At 46.2% G+C, this 24,117-nt stretch overlaps 1 protein-coding gene across 1 annotated transcript in view; it reads right to left on the minus strand.

Moving 5' to 3' along the window:
- Positions 1-89: 89 nt before the first annotated feature.
- The window catches only part of OFD1 (OFD1 centriole and centriolar satellite protein), a 29,309-nt gene continuing 5,281 nt past the window's right edge, over positions 90-24,117 (minus strand). The window contains exons 4-21 of the mRNA XM_058676458.1: positions 20,937-21,044; positions 19,239-19,375; positions 18,775-18,948; positions 18,044-18,150; positions 16,503-16,622; positions 14,989-15,062; positions 14,011-14,102; positions 12,164-12,353; positions 11,293-11,423; positions 11,057-11,168; positions 9,381-9,983; positions 8,890-9,019; positions 7,659-7,768; positions 5,750-5,869; positions 3,526-3,668; positions 2,912-3,103; positions 2,394-2,461; positions 90-93 (exon numbers count right to left, since the gene is read on the minus strand). Coding sequence (XP_058532441.1) covers positions 90-93; positions 2,394-2,461; positions 2,912-3,103; positions 3,526-3,668; positions 5,750-5,869; positions 7,659-7,768; positions 8,890-9,019; positions 9,381-9,983; positions 11,057-11,168; positions 11,293-11,423; positions 12,164-12,353; positions 14,011-14,102; positions 14,989-15,062; positions 16,503-16,622; positions 18,044-18,150; positions 18,775-18,948; positions 19,239-19,375; positions 20,937-21,044 — 2,615 coding nt within the window. The remainder of the gene's footprint in view (positions 94-2,393; positions 2,462-2,911; positions 3,104-3,525; positions 3,669-5,749; positions 5,870-7,658; positions 7,769-8,889; positions 9,020-9,380; positions 9,984-11,056; positions 11,169-11,292; positions 11,424-12,163; positions 12,354-14,010; positions 14,103-14,988; positions 15,063-16,502; positions 16,623-18,043; positions 18,151-18,774; positions 18,949-19,238; positions 19,376-20,936; positions 21,045-24,117) is intronic.

The following is a 24,117-nucleotide window of genomic DNA, read 5'->3' on the forward strand; positions in this document are numbered from 1 at the left end:
TTCATCAGCACTTTGTTTCACTGTGACAAGTACAGAAGTTTTCTAACTTAAGGGGGAATAAAAGCCATCTACTGATGAGATGACCAGGCTTAGCTGTGGGCACAACAAAAATAATGGGGAGTCCCAATTAAGATCCACGGACTGTCGGCTCTTTTTGAATCTCAAGAAACTAAAGGAAAACTTAATACGAAAGTCACCTTGATGGATACTCTCGGAGCAGCAGAGCTGGACTTTCACTGTTTAAGCTATTTCCTTGTCACTGATCAGGCACCTGGGTTGCCCACATCCGAGTCTTCTCGGTGAGGCCTGGCCAACTGTGATTATCTATAAGTGACATTTCTAAAGGAAGCGCCAGGATTCACACTCTTGACGTCCACATAGCATAAGAATAATCAGGCACTCGATTTGTGTGCGACTCATCATACTCTTTGGTACCTTTTCGTGTAGTATTTGGTGCAGCTATTTCAGTCACAAGTCACCTGGATAAAACTAAAGGATCATAAAAGCAGAGGCAGGATCTTAAGAGAAATGTTGGCACCTGTAGAGGGCAGAGCATAAAGTGTGTCAGGCCTTGTCAAACATTTTTAAGAAATGAAAATGAGAGGTAGCTGCTACAGAGTGGGTTAAGCTGTTGCCTGGCGTGCTGGGGGATCAGGTCCCATACTGCTTCCTGTTGAGGGACACAATGGGAAGCTCCAGATGGTAGCTACAGCATTTGAGCCCTGCCACCAACGTAGGATATTTGGACAGAGTTCTTACTTTCAGCCTAGCCCAGCCCTGGTTGCGGCTCTGGCAAAAGGGAGATGAAAATCACAGGGCTACAACGTGTATTCATTTAAAAATCAAGAGACTACTTACCATAGTCCATTTCTACTACCACGTGTTAAGTACCTGAGACTGGGTAATTCTTTTTTTTTTTTTTTAAAGATTTTATTGTTATTGGAAAGCCGGATATACAGAGAGGAGGAGAGACAGAGAGGAAGATCTTCCATCCGATGTTTCACTCCCCAAGTGAGCCGCAATGGGCCGGTACGCGCCGATCCGATGCCGGGAACCTGAAACCTCTTCCAGGTCTCCCACGCGGGTGCAGGGTCCCAAAGCCTTGGGCCGTCCTCGACTGCTTCCCCAGGCCACAAGCAGGGAGCTGGATGGGAAGTGGAGCTTCTGGGATTAGAACCGGCGCCCATATGGGATCCCGGGGCTTTCAAGGCGAGGACTTTAGCCGCTAGGCCACGCCGCCGGGCCCGAGACTGGGTAATTCTTACGGAACCAAAGTATCTCTCTCCCAGCTCTGGAGGCTGCTAAGTCCAACAGCACGGCGCTGGAAGGCTTCACGTCTGGAGCAAGGCCCAGGTTCTCAGATGGAAACTACTTCCTCCAAGGTGGTACGAGCTCTGTCTTCACACAGCACAAAGGCAAAAGGGGCCCCCTGGTTCCCTCTCACTACTGATCCCATTCTTGAGGGTTCTGTCCACAGGTTTCATTGATTTCCAAGAGGCCAATCTTTATAATTTTATTTTTGATCTTGTTTACAGAATTGAGAAGGATGTACTCCCATGTGGACCACGGACCAGGGTGGGAAGGGTCAAGGGGATGGGGGGGAAATGGATGAGACAATTGCTTCCTTTTTTTTTTTTTTCCTGTATCTGGAGCGAGAGGGGAGAGAAGAGGAGAAGGCTGCTCCCAGCTTCTCTTTCACATCATAGGCTGGGGGTTGACCAGTAAGCTGGGAGGGCAGAACAAGGCATGCCACTAATCACAGTACCAAACACAGTGATGGGAGCAAAAACACTACAGGACACAACAGTTTTATTGAGGATCTTGTGTGATTCCAGACAAACACAAAAGGACTAAGTATTAAGTAACATCTCCTTGTGGTGTCCAAGAAGCTGGGCAGCAAACAAGATTACCAAAAGTCATCTGTTTCTTCATGAGAAAAGCCTGTGAAACTAAATCAGGAAAAGAAATATTAAAATGTACTCCAAATGTTAGTGCAATTGCCTCCTTATGGGTTTTTGCTGCTGGAAAAAAAAAAGTACAACTTTTAATTCCATCATCAATTTTGAGCGATTCAGAAATTTCTTACGGGCCATTTCAAATATCCGACTATAGCCTTGGCTGACAACATGAGCAGTAATGGTTTATGCCGCATCTGGAAACAGGACTCTCCAGGCACCTGGGTTGAAGTTCTGCTTCTGCTCCCATTCTAGCTTCCTACTGTCACCTACCCTTGGAGGCAGCAGCAGCGGCTCCTGTTTGGATCCCTGCTGCCCACACGGCCAACTGATACTGAATTCCTGGCTTCAGGCTTTGGCCCTGCCCACCCCCCCAGCTTCTTGTGGGCACTAGGTGTGCAAGCGCAAATAAAAACATAGTGCATTGGGAAGCAATACCTTTCATCTTTCTCAGTACATGGCACCGTGTCTGCTGGGGAGTCACCTTGGGAAGTCTTTTTTAAACTCTGAAAGAAAAACAAGAAGTCTGAAATTAGGTATGCTGTACTTTTAGCAAACACTTAAGACTTCTCTAGGATCTCTGAAATACACGGATTCTAACAAGATGACTTTTTACACCTATAATTTATGAATCACATTGAAAACTATATGGCACATAGTTTTAACCCTCATAATAGTTCAGATACAGGAAACACTGATGTCATAGTATTAACACATTCATTATTTGATTAAAATAGGGCTTTCATTCTTTCTTGTTCTTAAAACAACTTGACCTTCACAAACTGCCAAATTCAATTCTCCTCTTTGGCGTAAGCAAAGTTACGGCATTCTGTCAACAGTGTTAATATTAACAAACAAACAAAAACTGCAGGTAAAAATGTTTTTGCCTTCAATGCAGAAGACATTCTCATCTCTAGGGGTTATATACAAGAATACCTGCTAGCCCCTGGCCTTACACTCCCACCAACAGGCTGCCCCCCTTGCAGGCCCAGCACCTCATCATTCAACTCCTGGTCTTGCTCCTGCTGGATGAGTTTCATATATTTATCTAAAGGATTGTCACCGTGAACAGGTTTGTCTTTCATTTCTGCAATATTTGTTTCTAATTCTTTTTTCATTTCGATTTTCAATGACTCTTCAATCATCCTCTAAAAAAATACATGAGCAACAAATACATTTCAAAAAACGTTTCAGTATTTAAAAGTATACATTAATATCAGCTAGCAACCCGAATGCTAAAGAACTGTGTGTGTACAGAGAGAGAGAGAGAGAGGACAGAGAGAATTTAAGTGAACCCAGCACAACCCAAAGAAAGATCAGATGCACCATCGCAATGAGAGAAGGGATTCAGGGATTAATTCACCTAAAATGTTTTGGCACTTCGGCTCCCAGTAAGCAGATTAAGAGGCTGGTGCAATCCCCGGAAGCAGCTGCCAACTGCGACTTGGCTGTTAAAGCACCCGCTGCTCCTCTCATCTTGGGACACCACCGGCTCCCCTCCCCGAGCTCAGGCTACTTCTGGAAGGTGTGCACTGGAGGGGCTAGCGTGCAACCGAGTCACACACGTTACCCTTTGTTGATCCAGCCGCTCCAATTCTCTCTGCTCCCTTTCTAAAGCTCCTTGCCGCTCACTAAGCCTTCTTTCTTCTCTCTGTCTTTGTTCCCGCATTTTATCTTCTTCCTTTTGTTCTCCAATCGGTTTCCGATCTACACCTAATAGGACAAAAATAGTTGAGTACCTTCCAGAATCAAATTGCTCATTCAAAAGCTAAAGAGCAGAAGCTCTTGCCAACAGTCAGCCAGGACTGCCCGGTTTTCGAGGCTCCGCTGCACAAGGTCTTCAAGGTCCCCAGACCCTGGCAGCAGAGACCCCCCCTTTTACAGTCCAAGACAAACACACGTCAACCCTCTCTGTGCATGACTCCACTGTCCTCCCATGCTAGCTTCTCTTTGACTTTGCAGCCATCAGCTCTGCTTTGCATTGCACTTTCCTGACTAGTTCCTAGGAAGCAGCTCCAGCCTCTGCTACCAACAGAACACAGCCCCATCCTCGGCCAGCAGCTGCCACCATCTCCCCGCTCACTCCCCGGTTCCTCCTGCTTGTGGGATTCACTCCCAATTAGTCCCACTTTTTTTTTTTTTTTTCTAATGTGAGAAGTAGGGTTAGAGGACAGACTGACTCTTCCCTCCCCTGGTTCACTGCCCAAACAGCACAATGGCTGCAGCTGAGCCAATCTGAGGCTGAGGGCCACGAACTTCCTCCAGTCTCTCCTGTGGGTGCGGAGAGCTGCCTGGGAAGTGGAGCAGCTGGAACATGAACTGGAGCCCATATGGGATATCAACGCTGCAGGTAGAGGATCAGCTTGCTAGGCCAGCATGCCAGACACCAACTTTACTCCTAGTTCTGTTCACTCTCCAGTCTGCCACGGGCGGGTGGAAATTCCACCGCAGCAGCTTAACTTTCACACGGTCCCTGGAATGGCACCTTTCCTATCCCCACCTACTCAGCCATCAGGTTTTACAGGCCTTTTTCCTTCCAGATCGATTTCCAATATGATTGCTATATCTTTGTGCCACAGACAATCCATCTATGCCAAGCTCCACTGCTGGTACCTGGCCACAGCTCTGCTTGGCCAGCCTTCACTGTCTCCCACTCTCTCCCACAAGAACCAAAATGCTATTGAACAGCCAACGTTAATGCCATCTCCCTGTTAAGTTTCCTCATTCACAAAGCATCAAGTAGATGCCCCAGCACCTTGCCTTTGACTTTGTAATAAAAATAAACATAAATCTTTAAAACAAAAAAGGTTTATTTATTTTTATTGGAAAGGCAGATATACAGACAGGAGGAGAGACAGAGAGGAAGATCTTCCATCCGATGATTCACTCCCCAAGTGACCACAACGACTGGAGCTTAGTCAATCTGAAGCCAGGAGCCAGGAACCTCCTCCAGGTCTCCCACATGGGTGCAGGGTCCCAAGGCTTTGGGCCATCCTTGACTGCTTTCCCTGGCCACACGCAGGGAGCTGGATGGGAAGCAGGGCTGCTGGGATTAGAACCAGCGAGGACTTTAACCACTACACTCTAAACGCCGGGCCCCCAAATGCTGTAACTTAAACCTAGAAGTGAAAGAAGCTCTTGGTGCATTTTGGGAATAATGCTTTTCCAATGTTTGTGGGAGACTAAGAAGGGACTGGACCTGAGAAGCTTCGAGTTTGACGCCCGCCTCAATGTTTCGCTACCAAGAGAAACGGACCTGGCTTTTGGCCAAGCCCAGGAATGCAGCAGAAACACTGCACACAGCTCTGGTTCCGGCTAAGCCCTACCTGTGCACAGAGGTCATAAGAAGGGTCAAGTAAACTCGGTGTCTTCAGCCTTTCCAAAAACCACGGCAGAAGGGCTTTCTGTCCTCATTTCCTCAGACATGTGCTAAGCTAACCCTAGATGAGAGCTCCGCAGTACCTGCCTGTCTTACCGTGAGCCCCAAGGCGAGGCTCCTGTGCGACAGAGGTGGCCGATTTACAGAAAGTAGCTGTCCTGTCCCATCTCGACTGCTACAGTGAAATCATCCAGAACAAACAACCGGCAAGACTCAACCAGAGCGCCTCCCGGCAGCCTTTCCCGCAGCGCCGTGTTCACATATTCACGCCGAGTTTTCTCAGGAATGTCACAGCCGAAAGCCCAGCTCCACAGAGTGAAGTCCTTCCACGCTAATCTGACGTAGATTACAAAGCACAGTGGCTGCTATTCAGCACACACGGCTATGGTAACTGACACTTTGAAAGGGGACTTACCTGGGTAGTGATATGGGCTGGCTCCAAGGGTTGCAGCGGCTAGGGCAGCATCCCTGCGTGGCATGTCACCGGCAGGATGGAGGGCATCCACTTCAAACTGCCTTGGCATGTTCCTTGCATCTGCACGAGGGGCAAACAAGCGTTCCATGAATCCCTTACTAATAGCCAGCGAAGCAGGGACCTGCACTCGGAGGAACTGGATGAGTCTTAAGAAATCCTTGGTAGAACCACTTGCCAACAAAGTGTCCTCTCAGTGTTCTGTCAACTTGAAAAAATTCAATATATTTACCAAATTGTTTCCAATTCCGAACAGGAAAGTCAAGCCAGTGAGAGAGAATTCACCAGGTGTGCTGCTGATTGATCTAGATTCTAGTTAAATAGCAGTGATTTCCCTGTACTTCAAAAGCATGGAACTCACCTAGCCCTCCCACTGAGCTGCTCAAAGCAGGGCAGCTGCATATTTGAAGATGAAATCTACAAGGCCAAATGACAAGTTACGCACAAAACCAAGGTTTTTGCAGCTTGACAGAGCCGTCTTGGAAATGACTGGTGCCACATTTGGGTTTTACACTGGCAGGGCCACAAGCAGACCTGTTCCTAGATTCCTGATAGGTTTCTTAACAGCATTCTTTGACTGCAAATGGGGTTTTTAAGAAAAGACAATCAACAGAATCAGATACAGATACAGAATCTGTATCTGACAGAAAAGTTTTATCTTTATATTCCACATAATGGATGAGACTTTAAGAAAAATGACTGATTTTTAAATGCAAGATATTCCCAAAATCATTAACTAAGGAGTCCCTTTCAGGGACTGAAATTTTAGAGAGAATTCAGAACCATCTCTGAATATTGTTATGATTGAAAAATGGTGCAAGAAGTCATCATTTGGGCCCGGCGGCATGGCCTAGCAGCTAAAGTCCTCGCCTTGAATGCCCCGGGATCCCATATGGGTGCCGGTTCCAAACCCGGCAGCTCCACTTCCCATCCAGCTCCCTGCTTGTGGCCTGGGAAAGCAGTTGAGGACGGCCCAATGCATTGGGACCCTGCACCCATGTGGGAGACCCAGAGGAGGTTCCTGGTTCCCGGCTTCAGAAGGGCGCAGCACCAGCCCGTTGCGGCTCATTTGGGGAGTGAATCATCGGACGGAAGATCTTCCTCTCTGTCTCTCCTCCTCTCCGTATATCTGACTTTGTAATAAAATAAATAAATCTTAAAAAGAAAAAAAAGAAGTCATCATTTGTGGTATTATCACAAAAGGTCAACATTTTAAGATCTATATATTTTCCTTTGAAAGGAAGAGTTTGCAGAGACAGAGAAATCACCCATCCTTGGTTCACTTCCCAGGTGGCCACAATGGCCAGAGCTGGCCTGATCTGAAGCCGGGAGCTTCTTCCAGGTCTCCCACACGGGTGCAGAGTCCCAAAGCCTTGGGCCGTCCTCCTGTGCTTTCCCAGGTCACAAGCAGGGAGCTGGATGGGAAGTGCAGCAGTCAGGACATGAACCAGTGCTCATATGGGATGCCAGTACCACAAGGGGGAGATTAGCGGGTTGTGCTACCATGTCAGACCCAAAGTGCCTCAATTTGAAACTGGTTGGCTCTGTATACCTAACTGAACTTTGTCCATTTGTCAACTTTCAACAGGGGTGGGAATTGTGGCAGGGCAAATTAAGCTGCCGCTTGGAATGCCTATATCCCATCCTGGAATGGCAGTTTGAATCGTGGCTTCTATACTTCCGATCCGGCACCTTGGGTGGCTCACAGCACCCCTACAGAAATGCTGGACAGAGTGCCAGCTCCTGGCTTCAGAGTGTGGGCATTTGAGGAATGCTGCAAGGAACGAAGAGCTCTCTGGTCCTCAGCTGATCTTTCAAGGAGCTGAAAATAAACATAAAGGGCACATTTCACTTTTGAACTTACATCCAGAGGACTCCAATTCCTTATCATCCTTAGAAATTTTCTTGTCCATATCGGAAATTTCACCTTGCTCCTGAAGTTCAGTCTGTCTTCGATAAGCACTGGAGAATGGAAGAATTCAATGTGAAAGGACAAGAGGACAAAAGCCTTCTGTGAGTCACGCAAACCTGCCACACAAAGCTGCCCCTCCTCGGGCTGAGCCAGAGGTGCTTGGCAGGCCCTGGGCACCGCGCTCAGCAACAACTACTTCCCTGGCTTCTGGGGCTCCACGCAGCCACCTCGGGCTGCACAGACGTAAGTACTGCACGGCCTGCTGAGGAGTTCGGTTTGTCAACAGCCACAATGCATTTTTGGAGAAAATAAATTCCACCCACCATCAGCATCAGTCAGCTCAAGATACAATAGCACAGGCCAAGTTCACACCAACAATTACCAAGTTGGTACATGTGTGTGTGTTCCCTTCACAATATTGTACAAGATGTAAAAAATGTCAAAGCTTTAGGACCACGGTGAGCACACGTCTGCAAGCAGATGTCCGGACCGAGTCCCAAACTAAGGAGCTGGGGCTACCTGCCATGGAGACCAAACCCCTAAAAACATCTGTTCCATTCTGTTGCAACATCTGTACCCTAGTACCCACTATTCACGTCAACACTTATTTTAATATGATGCAAATCAAAACCACATCTACTCATTTAAATGCCAAAATGATCTCTAAAATGACTTTTTAATAATGTGTAAAATCATTTGGTTAAAAATCACCTCAATTTATTTGCTTTCACAAACTCCATTATGTTTTTAATCTGCACACAGAGTCTATAGGCCAGATTGTGAAGACGGCTATTATTACTAGCAGGCCTGGCACAATGGCTCAATGGCTCAATCCTCTGCCTACAAGCACCAGGATCCCATATGGGTGCTGGTTCGCGCCCCGGTTTCCTATCCAGCTCTGTGCTCTTGGCCTGGGAAATGAGTAGAGGATGGTTCAAAGCCTTGGGACCCTGCACCCACATTTCTGCCAGATAATAATTCATGACTTTATCAGAGCACACAGCATTTGACAATCTGAATGCAAATGTACATTGCTATGTGATATCTTTAATATCACCTGAACAACCACCACTCAAACCATGCCCCGAGCCCCCAAGAAGAAAAACCACCCCCAAATCCCAGCTCCGCACAGGTGACTTGACAGAGCTGGAGAGCAGAATATGGCACTCACCTCACTTCCTCCTCTCCCTCACGGCTCGGGAAGGGACAGGACGAGAGGCTGGGCTGCAGCTCCGCTGGCCAGGGCTGGGGCCCGCTCTGCAGACCTGGCCCAGGGGAGGCAGCAGCAGATCTGCTCTGACCTACCGAGGGCAAGGAGTCAGGGTGAGAGCAGGACTAACCCACGGGCTTCCTCATGAAAAAAGTAAATCACTCAAAAAAAGTGACTTGCTTTCTTTTTAAATAGTTCTGCGTGATGCTTAAGATCCACAGAAGCAATGACCCCAGCCCTCCGCCAGGCTTCGTGGCTCTCATAAAATCCCCACAGCTGAGCTGTGGTGGCACATGCAAGGGCACTGTCACTGCCTGAACACCCTCGAGCAGGACACGCCACCCTGCAGGCCACAGGCTGCAGCAACAGCTGTGAAGTGGCCCAGCTGGCCTTCCCGCCAGCCTCATGGGAGCTCCGGCTGAAGGCAGCACTCCGCCACCCTGTGCGCTTACCTTCCAGGTACATTTCTTCATGCAGGCTTCTCCTGACTTTTGGAAGGGGCGTAGAGGAGAGGCGTCTGGAGGGGGCACCCCGTAGTGGCCGGGACGTTGTGCTGCCTGTCAGCCCCTCTGAGGCCCTGCTCTGCTCCTCTTCTGCTGTGTCCACCTCAGGCTGCTCTGGGACAGCTCTGTCCTTTGCAGCAATATGTCCTTCCAGGAAAGTGCAAGGGTTATTCTCCACAGTTCCCACCACGTAGAGAGCGGGAGGGCTCCTGGCTGGGACAGGGCTCCTAGAGGGGCTTTTCAAAATTCTCTGATGGTAATTTCGGAAGGCCTTTTCCAGACGCTCGGCCTCCTGCTCCAGCTCTTTGACCCTTGCCTTGGTGTTGGCTACAAACTCAAGATCAGAATCCGGGGAACTCCCCTCCGAGACTGCACTTGAATGACGTATGACCCTTGGTGTCACGGCCATAAGTTTTTCTTGTTCAAGACGATTACTCAAGAAATGCCCACTGATGTCACCATTCTGAGGCACCATTTTGCCATCTTTTAATGTGCTCATAGAACACTCGATCACAGACTGCTTCGGGTTGCGGTACACTTCATTCTCTAGGGCTGTGGATTACAGAAAGATCATTGGGAAAGTCAGCGAATGCAGCCAACAACATTATCACGGATTGGAAATTTCTTTCAAGAGAAAAATAAACATGCACATTAACTATTTTCTGAAACCACTGTAAGATTTAACAGTTATTGAGACATACTGTTTTATACAAGAGGACTTCAAAAAGAGGCATTTAAAGATGTTTATTTTGGTGCAAAAAACATTTGCAACCCATGAACTTCCTGAATACTCCTCATATACCTTCCTCCGTAATGTACAATCCATCAAGCATAATCTTGAAACCCAAAATGCTGACAGCTGAAAATCTGTGCGTGATTTGGTGGCAAAGCCTAATCAGACTCGAACCCATTTGGTTGAAAAGCACCACTGAAATCAATGAACATTTCTTTATACTCTTTAATCGAAAATAACTCATGCACTGTACTACAGGATGCTGCCCCCAGGCTGTCGTGAAACCCAGTATAGGGCCCAAGTTCCATTCCACAGACAGGCAGATGAACACCTGCATGGGTGTCCCTGTGGCCAGCAAACTCCTGGTGCTCCCATCCTGCAGGTAGGGAAATGGAGCCACATGGTGAGGAGGGCTAGGGTTCAAGACAAAACACATTCCTCTGACCACAAAGGACATTTCGTGAAGCCACCATGCTTCTGCCATGCATTTACACATAATGTCAAGGAATATGTAACACAGCTGAGTGTCTACTGGGCCTTATCAGCTGGATAGGAAAGGGAACAGCTGATGAGTCCACGGCCTTCTGCGTCACTAGCACACTGGGTGCTCCTCTGGGGAGCACCCACAGAGCCAAGCTGCTTCAGTGAGAACCCCCGTGGTCCTTCAGTGATGAAAATGATTCATGTCTGCGGGCTTCAGAGAATTTGTGGAAAAATACAACTGAAAGGAAATGGGACTTTCCAATCAAGTCTTTGATACCTCCTTGTATTTCTATTGCTTTTCCTTAATATAAAAGTGACTAAATATTTGCTAAATGCCAACGATTTTTCATAAACATCGTTAAGTTAGCACACGCACACACACAATGTAAGGGTTAACAATGTGTCTAACCTGTCTGGGTCTGTTTCAGCTGCAATTTCAAATCGGCAACCTGAATGGTTAAGCTCTTCACAGAAGCGTCGTAATCTAAGATCTGGGCCTTTAGCTGTGTGGAGTGCTCAATCTGGAAAGATTCAAAGAAAAGGCAGGGGAAGACCACGCACAGCTCACTTCAACAGGGAACATGCTTTTATTGTGCTGCTGCTCTTTAGCTTTGCCAATTATTAATAGAGACAAATGGTCCTCACCTCCCTTTGCAGCTGTTTCTGGAGAGCCTGCTTGTGGGTTTCAAACTCCTTATGCTCAAATGCAATAGCATTTTCTGCTTTCTTTAATTCTTTCTGGAAAATCACAAGCTCGGGAGCTGGCTGAGCTATGCCTAAGAAGGTAAAGAAACATCCCGATCATTATCAAACTTAAATTATTATTTCACTTACCAGAAGCAGCTGAAGAGGTTTAAAATTCTTATTTTTCTGTGTAATTGCAACAGTAGCATTGCACTTCTATTAAAGGGACCGAAAGCAATTGTTACAAATTTCAGAACAAACAGACTGAATGTGATCTTCACTACTCTCGGAGTCCTAAGTAAAATCAGGTTAGAGCCTTAGTTTCACTTGAAAGCTGCCCTCTCCTCTGCCAGGCACTCCGCCCATCCATCCGTGGATGAGTGAGCTGAGGTCCAGCCTCACACACTCGGGCCACTCAACCCTCCAGTGAGGATGACTCACACAGGGTCATCACAAAAGACAGCTCCGGGGGCAGCCCTGCCGTTTCTACTCCCTGGCTAGGAGAAGCAGGAGAGACAGTCCCAGAAACAAAGGATGCTAGTGAAAAGCCACCCAGAGGTGACCTGGCTTGCCCAGAGAGGCCCCGTCGCCACGCTGTCCCTAACGGCTGAACCCAAGCAATGAACAGAGGTCAGGCAAGCCCCGATACCACACCAGAGGAGGACATGGCACAGTGGCAAAATAGCCCTTCTTAGTTCCCTAATTGATTATACAAAAACACAAAGGAATCTTATTACAAAATCCAATGTAAGCCTCTCACAGGCACAGAGGAGGGTTTCATGATAATGACCTAACGAGAATAATGCAAACAGGCAAATGAGAGAAGACATACGGTTCAGGAGACCCAAGTTTTCACTTTTACTCTCTTCCAGTTGTTGTTTAAGTGCTTTGTTTTGTGCCTGAAGCTCCAGTTTCTCTTCTTTAAGTAGCGAGTAATCACCCATCTCTTTCATTTTTTCATTCAGCATACGGTTTTGCTCTGTCATTGTCAGCAATTGGGCTTTCAGAGATTCTAGCTCAAGCTGAAATTGTCAAAGAAAAACCGACATTTCAATAATGACATCACAGCACTGCAGTAATACAAGCTGGCAAGTTTTATTTATTTACTTATTTATTTGCTGTCACCACACCATGGTTACAGTCACAGGAAGGAGGTCAGCTTCTCTCCACCTCAACCTCTTGCTACAGTAGGTAAAGTGCCCTTTTGTCCGAAATGGGGCAGGAGAACTTAATTCTATGCGAATTTGTAGCCACCTGTCTTTAAAGCTACAGCTTCTGTACCCCATTTTGCAGATGCAGCCAAGCATGCAACAGCAAGCACACATATGTGAAAAGGGAGACAAACGGCAGCTGCTCCACTATGAAATGCCTCCTATAGCATACTTTCTCATATTAGGGTACGGAAGCTCACAAATTCTCAAATACATAAAGTATCAGTTATAAAGATAAAATATATTCTGCATATAAAATTAAAGTTCCTAAAAATGCCTGTTCTTTTAGACAGCCAACACGCCAGTGAACAGCAATAAGCAGCAGCATGTGAAAAGGGCTGTAAGACAATGATGGAAGCAGGGTATCTCAATAAGTCACCACAGTATGCGTGTTTGCGTGCGGCAGACCGAGTTCTTCAAGTCACCTCACTGTATTCCCTCTACACCACGTAACAAGCAGGCCAGTTTGTGTCCAGTAGTGTGCTAAGCTTCCACCTGCGGTGTCAGCATCCCATAAGGGTGCTGCTTCGTGCCCCAGCTGCTCCACTTTTTTTGTAATTGGAAAGGCAGACTTACAGAGAAGAGAGTCAGAGGGAAAGATTTTCCACCTTCTGGCTTATTCTCCAAATATCTACAATGGCTGGAGCTGAGCCGATCCTAAGCAACGAGCCTGAAGCCTCTTCCGGGTCTCCCACGGCTTTGGGCCGTCCTCAACTACTTCCCCAGGCCACAGGCAGGGAGCTAGACAGGAAGTGGGGCAGCTAGGACACAACCCGGGACCCATATGGGATGCTGGCACTTATAAGGTGAGGATTTAGCCATTGAGCCATCATGTCGGGTCCAGAAACTCCAACTTTTGGATCAGCCCAGCTCCGGCCATTTAGAGCGGGGACCAGCCGATGAAGATCTCTCTGTAACTCTACCTTTCAAATAAAAATACAATTTTTAATGATTTTTTGTTAATTTGAAAGGCAGATTTTTAAAAGAAGGTCTTTCCTCCATTGGTTCATTCCTCAGATGGCTGCAACAGCTGGAGTTTGAAGCCAGAAGCTTTTTCTAGATCTTACAGAATGTGCAGGATCCCAAGGACTTGGGCAATCTGCCTCTGTTTTCCCAAAGTGTATGCACACAGCTAGGTGGGAAGTGGAAGAGTTGGCACCACAGGGTAGAGGATTAGCCTGATGTGCCACTGTACCACCTACAAAAATAAATCTTAAAAAACAGAAAACAAAACAATGCCAGAGTTTACATATCAGAGGTCTGCAGTCACAGAACTCAAAGTCATAAGCAATGAGGGGGACAGGCTGGAACGGAACTGCAGGACACAGAGCCCTTTCTACATACCCCTTTGTGACTCTGACCTAAATGAAGAACTACAGCCGTCACGTGGAAAACAAACTAGGCGTGATTAACACTGAAGTTCACATACTGCACACTATTGAAAAAAAAAAAAAAGCTGACCAATTACCTCAAGTTCTTTCACACGATTTATAGACTGACTGAATTCTTCCTGTTTTGAAGTAACAGCTGCAAGTTCCTCTTGTAAACGAATACCCTTTTCTGAAAACAAACGAAAAAATAGCCCACCAATTACAGATCACAGTGCGTCCCTAGTGAATATGAATGCAACATAATTTATGGCCAATATGTCAGACCTAATGACCAATATGTCGTAAGTAACAGGTATGTGTCAAAGGTTCAGTGGGAAAGAAATTGCATCACCCAACAAGTGATGTAACGTTCTCTCATCTGCTACACGTGCTAATTGGTCACACCACCTGCTGATCACAGTGCAAGGCTGACAGCGCTGCAACTCCTAAAGCTAAACATCCATGACTGTTTCGGACTCGGTACTTTGTGGTTTTCAGTTCATCTAACACATGCTTACATAAATATATCATGGAAACATAATATATGAAATGTGCAACAGAAACAATTCATAATTCCACAAGACAGTAACCAAATAGCCACCTATCAGCCACCATACTCGGTGTCCAGTTAGTACCAAGTACCAAGCCTTCAATATACTCACAGGATCTGAAGTACAACTTCTTGTTACAGACAAGTTCTTAGAAACATATCGAAAGAGGCCCCAGTGTAAGCTCTATAATTTTAGGAGTATAGAGCAGACCTTCCTCAGGAAGCGAATAACCTCAATCAGACCTTTTCAGTACAGGAACGAGCACTGTGGTGCAGTGGGTTAAGCTGCCGCTTGTGGGCCACCTACAGCTTTCCTGCTAATGTGCACCATGGAAGGCAGCAAGGGATGGCTTCCATCCTCGGGCACACTCACATGCAGTTCCCAGCTTCTGATGGCAGCCAGGCTCAGCCTAGTCCTGGCTGTTGCAGGCATTGGAGAATAAACCAGTAATCGGAAGACCTCCATTTTCTCTGGAACTCTTAAACAAAAATAAACTGGAAAAGGACATCCCCCACTTGGAATCACCTTTAATCTTCTTTTCATCTTCAAGCAGTTTATTAGTCCTAACGATGTAGTCATCCTTCAGCTCCAGCTGATGCCTAAGAAAGAACATGAAAGGATAATGAAACATCGCCTCGACCCCCATGCCACATCTCAGGAAATGAAGGGCGTGATTGTGAAATTACAAAAAGTAATGGCTTCAACTGGTGCAAAGAGCAGCAGAAAAGCAAATTACCACAGAAGACACAACATATTCTAAGACTCAAATGATAGCAAAACCGTCACTTTGAATGCACCAGTCCCAGGTCCTCAGCTGGGATAGAAACTTCTGCCCTCCGGTGCTGGTGCAGATCTGAGCCAACCACCTAAGACGTTCTACCTGCAGGAGCAGTATCAAAAGGCACTTTTCCACTGGAGTCAGCCTTCCCAGCAGCTCAGCAGCACCTCTCCTGCGCGGCGTGTCAGGGCAGCCAGGGCTAAGAAGCCCTCCAACTCCCCGCCATGTGCCACAGTTACGCGCACATCCCCAAAGCCAGGTAGCTCCCAGGCCATAAAACATGGCAAACTGATATCCAACAGTCCACTAGCTCCACAACTGGGTAAATGCCACACACACACACACACCTACCTATCTGGGCAGGAAACTTTAACCATAGTGTTTCCCTTTTTGGTGCACATAAAAAAACATGGATAAAATCCACTTCATTAACAGATTGATGGAAAAGCTGCCCTACTTCTTGACAGAATATATTTCAAGATTCCCACCAACAAATTTTGGCAGGTCCAACGTCATGGAGTGTTAGTGATATATAATGAGCAAGGGACTGAAAAGAGTCTAGTGAAAAAAAAAAATTACCCTGAGCAGCTGAGTCGATTCCTAGCCTCACTGGACATTTAGTCCACAGACACCAAACTGAGGACTAGCTGTGTGCCAGCCGCCACAGTGCATTACGGCCAGGAAGACCACCATACAGGCGGGACGTCTTTGCACTGAGCCACTGGAACACAAAACTTGGACTGCAATAAGGCCAGAAGTCATCTTAGCTGTCCAGTTCCCACTTCCTCGTATCACTTCTGCCCCATGCACAGTTAAGCTTATGACTTCATTGTATTGTGGCTTTGCAGGCTCTTGAACACAAGGCATGGGTTTCCAAACACGACAATCGAGCAAGTCGAGTTATTCATACATTGTCAGATATTCCCAAGTGGCAGGGTGAGAGGGACAGAGGCAAAGGTGAGTGCGTGCTAACGGCGACCTTGTAGCTGCTCGGGTGCCCTGAGAGCTGCAGCATGTGCCAAGCCCTGTGCGGCTGTCAGAGACGCCACGGGCCACACAGGCACAGGCAGCAATGCTCCAGGGGAGACTTTTGCACAACCAACCGGACTCAGGGACAGGCAAGGGAAGGGACTGAAAATCATTATGCAGATTTTCAACACTAAACTGTACCAAAGATGGCCCATTATAATCACTTTATGGCTTCTGTCCACTTTCCACCAACTGAATTCAAGCCTACTGCTTCTTTAAAAAGGCCAGTTACTTCAGCAGTGCATTCTTGAGCTTTTGGTCATAGGTCTCCTCAATGCTCTTCACATTCTGCTCCCGCCTCCGGAGTGCCTCAGCCATACTTTTAGTTTTCTCTTCATGGAGCCTCTGGTTTCTGCAATTAGCAACAATACACAAAGGCAGTCAACTTCAGTACCTGAAGGAACAAACTGAGGCAAAGCAATAACCTGACTGAGCTGGATGAAAACTGAGTGGACTGTCACCACTGCAAAGTGAAAGTCAAGGGCCAACAGTCCTCCTGGCACCTTGGGAGCTGACCCAGGCAGCATGTATGGGAGCCAGCACAGGGCGTTGTGAGCAGTGCCCAGCAGTGCAGGCCTGTGGCCTGTGTGTGTTCTCACAGAAGGCCTTCAGAGTCTGTCCATGGGAACTGAGTGCTCCAAGCCATGTGCAGGGAAAGAATACAAACATATCTAATCTCTGTGCTCCCCTGCCACCCGTGCGATCTAAGCCACGAGCCCGCGGATGGCAGAAGCACAAGACTCATTTCTGGTTATTTAATAATCTATTGCTAAGATGCTGAAAATAGAGCCAAACGAGACACTGGTGCATGGATCCGTCAGGGCTTCAAAGCCTGAAGCACAGAACGCCTTCCCAGTGAGACTTCAGAGCAATCATCGCAAGCGCTGCTGCCCCGGGCAGGTCAGACGCACAAGCTCAGGGCCAGAACTTGGGGCTCCCACGCCAGGACTCTCCTCTCTGCTCCTTCTGCTGGCTCATCTGGAAGGCCCCAGAGCCATCAGCTGGGAGGATTCCACGGACATGCTTGGCCAGGACTACTGCAGTGACTCTATAACCATAAACTCTTTCCAAATTTCATTTTTTCCGTTTTGCTCCATCAATTTACCTCTTCAGTATTGCCAAAAAGAGAATAAGGTAGACAGAGAGAAGGAATCAAACTCATCAAGCCTACAGAAGTGAAAAAACAACATCAATTCAGACAAAAAAATTCTTCAATGAACTAAATTCCTGGAGGCCCTATGGGTATCAGTTGATGGCAGATTCCATATGGGCAAGGCGTCTTCTTGCATAAGCTACGGAGGTATGAGTTTCTAGCAACCCCAGGCAACAAGCACCAAGTGCTTGTAAGCACCAGGAAATCAGAACAAACATGACAAGAAATAGTTCGTCCCAGCACAAGGCAAAGCAGACGACTATACCACCTTGTGTGAACACACAGCAGGTAAACGTGGTGGGCAAGGCTAGCTCAGGTCCAGTTACTACGCATGCACAATACCAGATCTGATGGAGTCAACAGAAACAACGTGCGGCTCGCTGAAAGCATTAGCAGCTTCCCAAATTCTCACCTGGTCTCACCGTATCCAAGGGTAACATGGCATTCTGGTTTCCATTTTAACTATTACTTCCAAACCTTGTACCTGTTAAAGCTAAATGCTGTCAGCTTTTAAAAAGCAAGGATACCACTTGACAATTAATGACAGTTTTCAGATTTATCCTGCTAATTCTTTAAATCTCATTCATTCTGAATATCCAGTAAGAACATGCATTACTTACAGTTCAAAAGCTTCAACTCTTTGTTTCAGCTCTGCTTCCCTTCCTCTCAGCAAATCTATGTCTTTAAGTAGAAGCTGCCTCTGAGCATAGATTTCTTTTGCTTCAACCTGTATTGGAAAACACTAACTTTCAGCAAGGAACCCCAAGAGACTGGGACTGACAACGGTGCTTGTGAGACTCCAGAAAACAAAGTAACAGCCATTTAGGGCAACCATTTCACCTTTAAGAGATCAAAATTCAAGGCATACTTTTTGCCTAGTTTAGCTGCAGAAAGACTCCTGGCACAAAAATTTACCCTGATGCTGAGTAAGCTGTTACTCTGCAATACTGACCGCAACAGGAAAATCGCTCACAACCATGTGGTTCTGTCTCCATCTCCAGGCTCCCTGTCAGCCAGGCCCTGCAGGCCAGTGGCTAGTCGTCTCCGTTTCAAAGTGCTGCTCTATGCCCACCGGTGACCCCACCCATTTTAGCTACACAGCGGCGTTTCTCCTTGGATCCCCATCCTTGGTCATGCTATCTGCTGGGAAGATCGAGCTTTGGAGGGCACCTGGAAAGCCCCCCACAGACACGCACTTGGCAGTTCTTTCCTCACCGTGTAGTGTGCACAGCTTTGTTCCTGCCCAGCTCCTACTGCTGCTCTGGGGGCCTTGTTCCATCACACACCCAGTCCCATACCAGGATCTTCAGGTAACAACTATAGGAAATATCCATCAAGTTTTAAAAATTACCTCCTGGTGCTTTTTGATTCTCTCCATGGTATCCCTTTCTCGAGAAATAAGGGCTTCAGATTTTGCTTGGCAAACTTTCTCAAATTCATTTCGAAATTCAGCTAATTCTTTCTCAAACTTCCTTTTTTCTTCCATTTTAATTTTCATTATTTCGGTGTCTTTAAGATACTTCAACTGCAAAGTGATCACAAAAGATTTTTGTCAATTACTAGAGAAACAGCAACAAATTCTCTCTCCAGGGTTGAGTTCAATGTTAATGCTCTGTCCAAATATAAAGTTTAGTTTTAGCTTATTGATTGTACCTATACGAGTCACTCAAAAGGCATGAAAAAACAATCAGAAATAAAAACACACTCAACAGTATTGTGGCTCTTTATAAACGTTCTAGATATTTTCTAACACACTTAAGATACTAGGGTACAAGCAAAATCATGACTTATTAACAGCCCCACGATGGTACTTACCCTCTGACACATTTCTTTCTGAAGCTGCTGTTCTATGTCTCTCTTATATTCATTTAACTTTACTTCTAAAGACTCTATCTTTGGACGCTGAGAGCAGGCATCTGCAAACGCATCATCAATAAGCCGCAGTTTCTCAGCTGTGAGAAAACAACACATTCAATCAGAAAATATAAACCTGGGTAGGTGTGCAAGCAGTCCTCCATTCCAAAACAAAGACTATACATAGGGACACATGGAAGAACAGCTGTAACTTACTTTGAAATACATCAAGAAACCAGGATGGGTCAATGCATCTACAGAGAAGTGACAAAGCCAGTGGACTGACTGCCAAGGTGGGATCTAGGCAACAGGTGAGAAGAGGTCACTGCAAGATTGTTTCAACTTTTATGTTTGAAAAGCTTCATCTTAAAGCTTGAGGTGGAGAAGAAAGCAATTTATGTCCCAAGCTGCTGCAATCTCTACAGTTTTTAAGTGCCTAGGCATGGAACTCTTTCACGGCACTTTGATATCTATGTTCAAAACAATGACTTTAAAAGAATCAAAAACAAATAAAATCCCAGATGAGGTATTTCAGCCACCCTTTCACACACTGTGGCAGTGACTTCCTGAGACTGGAACCCTTATCTAACGGCCTACCCAGGGCTCAGGAGGTTTCTCCCTCTTTCAAACCAAGATGACGCTCGTGCCAGGTGTCCTCCAACTGGGAGGCAGGATCAGCCATATGCTGAACATAACCTGTAGGAGCTTTACTCAAGAAGTTCACGGACAACACAATTAAAACATGTATGCTCTGATATAAAAGAACACTTGTTATCCGTTCAATTTTTTATAATGTGCATTTCCCATGGATTTTATAAAGACCCTTCACATGCATGGAATTCAAGCTTATTTTTTTTTTTTAAAAAAAGAGTGTGTTTGATTTAATTTCCATTTCCAGTGAGCTTTCTGAAACCCTCTCATAACACCAACACATGTGCAAAAGGTATACATAAACAAAGAAAGGCTGGCAGAGGTAGATTAGAATATCAGTAGCGTTTTCCTCTAGCCCAGGCCTAGTTTCAGACATCCAAGTGATCAAATGTGATTCGTGTAAACTGAAATGGGTTTTAAGTGTAAAAACATACCAGATTCCAAAGACTTGGTACAGAAGGTGAACTTAAAATCTCTTTAAGAATGCACCTTAAGGGGCTGGCTTGACGGCTCAACTGGCTAATCTCCTGCCTACAAGTGCTGGCATCCCAATACGGATGCTGGCTCGTGTCCTGGCTGCTCCACTTCCCATCCAGCTCCCTGCTTGTGGCCTGGGAAAGCAGCAGAGGTGGTACCAAAGCCTTGGGACCCTGCACCCATGCAGGAGACCTAGAAAAAGCTCTTGGCTTCGGACTGGTTCAGCTCCAGCCACTGAGACCATTTAGGGAATGACCCAGCAGATGGAAGATCTTTCTCTCTCTCTACTTCTCTCTGTAAATCAGATCCATGCATAATTTGGCCAATGGAGGTCAAGCACTCACGAGGGTAGGGAAAATGAAGAGCAATTCCTGATCCCTTCCAGAAACATGATTCCAGAAGCAATCAATTCCCTTGCCGCCTGCAGGTGGCATTCCTCCAGAGCAAGAAATAATTACAGGACCATTTCTTTCTTTCAAAATCAGCAAACAAGTCAGCAGCACCGAAATGAAGAAAGGCAGCTACAGTTACCGAGAGAGTCTTTGTTGGGAACTGTGACACTTGTCTGTGTCTCCATATCACAAGTGTCCTTAGCCTCATGGTACTCTGCCAATTCTTGTAAGAACCGCATGAGGAAACCTACAAAACCAGGGTAGACAACAGTTCAGAACTTGAGTCAACTACGACTCGACAACTGTACGATCTTGGTTTTCTAGTTCTTTTTATTCTGTTTTTGCTTTTGTAAGTAATTTTAGAGCAAAGGTCTTTTCAAAGCATTTATCGTGCTTACTGCATAAAAAATAAGAACTTACATGGCATAAAATAAAGGACAAATACAAAGAAAAATATAATAATGTCAAACCAGATCTAATTTTCGTAATAGCTAACAGCTCTTACACATCTGCGCAGTAAAACAAAAATGGGGAAGACATGAACAGTTCACAGAAACAAATGCCAACTTTTAACATTAAGCAAACATGAACAGAATCATAAAGAGATGCAAATTACTACAACAGGCTATACTTTCCCCATAACACCCCTGGTAATTCTTTTAAAAAGGGTTCAATTTGAAAGGCAGAGTTACCATACAGAAACAAAGAGATACAACCTTTCATCCACTGGTTCACTCCCCAAATGGCCACAACAGCCAGAGCTGGCCAGGCCAGAGCCAGGAGTCCCCTCCAAGTCTCCCGCGTTGAGTGTAGGTGCCCACGCACTTGGGCCATCTTCAGCTGTTTTTACAGGTGCATTAGCAAGAAGCTGGATTGGAAGGAGGGCAACTGGGACTCACGCTGCTGCTCACAGGAGATGCCGGCACCGCTTGCGCAGCTTTGGTAACGCTAAGCACTGGCAACGCAGTGGAAACAGGCTGCCTTATTCACTCGGGAAGAGAATCAGCGCTGAGGTATGCTTTACAGTGCCACGCGCCATTCAGCTTAGTCATTCCTTCCCTACGCATTCCACACCTCTGCTTCCAGAAGGGCACAAAGGGTACACATGTATTTTAAAGCCAAAGGACAGCCCCCTTCCCAACCCCCCCCCCCAAAAAAAAAACCCTAAAGCTTCATCAATAGTGGTCTAAATACATTCATTACACAGTCCAGGGGCTGGTGCTGTGACCTAGTAAGTTAAGCCTCTGCCTGTGGTACGGTGCCGAAATCCCATGCGGGCACTAGTTCAAGTCCTGGCTGTTCCACGTACAACCCAGCTCCCTGATGTGCCTGCAAAACCAGGGATAGATGACCTTTGGGCCACCGTATCCACATGTGAGTCCCATTCCAGGCTTGCGGTTCTGAACCAGTCATTGTAGCCATTTGCAGTGCCAACAGGTGGATGCAAGATCTCTAGCTCTCTCTGCTGTTTCTGCCCTTCAGACGAGCTCTTACATGTGCTGGGCAGTATGCCTGTAGACAAATCTGTCTTTCAGATAAAAATCTTAAAGTCTAAACAGACAGCCCTAAATACACTGGTGGACAGAAAAGGGAAATCGGTTTCTATAATATGATCCCATTTATGACAGTGTATATTTTAATTACAGATTTTTCATTCATACACAAAATTCTAGAAAGTTAATCAAAAACCTAGTCTAGTTATCAACAGAAACTGATGCAAGAACATGGGAAAATACTACTTCACGTCCTAACCTTCAGGACAGTTTGAACTGTTCTTCAAAACGGAATAAAACCCCACTGAGCAGGAAGTGTTCTAGAGGACTAGTTTCCTGAAGGTACCCACTAGGCTTCCAGCTTCTGCAGCAGCAAAGGCAAAGCAAGGCCTTTCTTGATCTGGAGATTCCAAAAGGGTACTCAGACAATTGTAGCTTCCCTTGCACGGGCAGATTCACACAGAAAACTCACAACTTCCCCACAGCAAACTTTTTTTTAATTCTAGTAACCCAAATTTCAAGAACGTACCTATGTGCACCGGTTTTGGCCCAAAGCAAACACTCTGAGCTCCCATCACAAACACAGATCTTTCTTCAGTGCAGCAAACTGGCCTAATTAAAAAGATGGGGCCCAGTGCAGTAGCCTAGCAGCTGAAGTCCTCACCTTGCCTGTGCCAGGATCCCATATGAGCACAAGTTCTAATCCTGGCTGCTCTACTTCCCATCCAGCTCCCTACTTGTGGCCTGGGAAGGCAGTCGAGGACGGCCCAAGGCTTTGGGACCCTGCACCCGTGTGGGAGACCTGGAAGAGGTTCCTGGCTCCTGGCTTCGGATCGGCTCAGCTCTGGCTGTTGCGGCCGCTTGGGAAGTGAATCATCGGATGCAAGATCTTCCTCTCTGTCTCTCCTCCTCTCTGTATGACTTTCCAATAAAAGTAAAATAAATCAGTAAAAAAACAATGATAATCAGCATATTCTTAGCCTTTACCAACCGTTTCCAGATGAATCTTTCTCAGTTTCTCCTCATATTTTTATATACCCTGCTAGTTATCACTAACATCCTTTATGGCATTTCATGTAGTACCAATAGTTTTACTTCTAATGCAGATAATCTGTTCCATAATTTTCATGTGACCCTTCTGTTTCATCTATCCATCTTCATTTCTACCTTCTAACGTTAGTCCGTTTGCCCCTTACACTTTCTGGCTGCATTTACTTACCTGGCTCTATCTTATGGGAAAGCTTAGCCATTTTTCAGAAATATTCGAGAATCTGCAGTGGGTCATCATCTCATTTCCACAGCTATTACCTCGGCTCAGGGCTTTTTACAAAAACACTGACCAGATCCACTCCCACTGTATCCCCGACACACACAGAAACCACATCTCACAAGATTTCCATATTCTTCCATCTCTTTTCTTTATTCTACTTGAAAGGGAGAGAGAATGACACACAAGAGATCTTCTCTCTAATGGCTCACTACCCAGATGACGTAGGACACAAACCCAGTACTCATCTCTGGACTCAAACCCAGGCACTCCGACAAGAAAGGGGCCTCAGCAGGGTTTCAATGGCAGAGTTGGGGCTCCGCCTCCCATTTCTTTTACTATGAACTCAGGTATTTAATATACACCAGAATTCACACTTCCATATCATCTAATAATTTGCTGCACAAATTGTTTCAGCTTTGGTCTTTGAGAGCTCCTATACTGTCGATTTGCAAACGCTGCTTCCTTACAATCTAGCACTGTAAGAGGCCACAGCTTCATCTTGCATGTTCTTGGCTCCGGTCCTAGAACCAGCCATTTCTTTTGAGGAGCCCTTTTTT

The sequence above is a fragment of the Ochotona princeps genome, chromosome 17, assembly GCF_030435755.1.
Source record: "Ochotona princeps isolate mOchPri1 chromosome 17, mOchPri1.hap1, whole genome shotgun sequence".
Classification (NCBI taxonomy): domain Eukaryota; kingdom Metazoa; phylum Chordata; class Mammalia; order Lagomorpha; family Ochotonidae; genus Ochotona; species Ochotona princeps.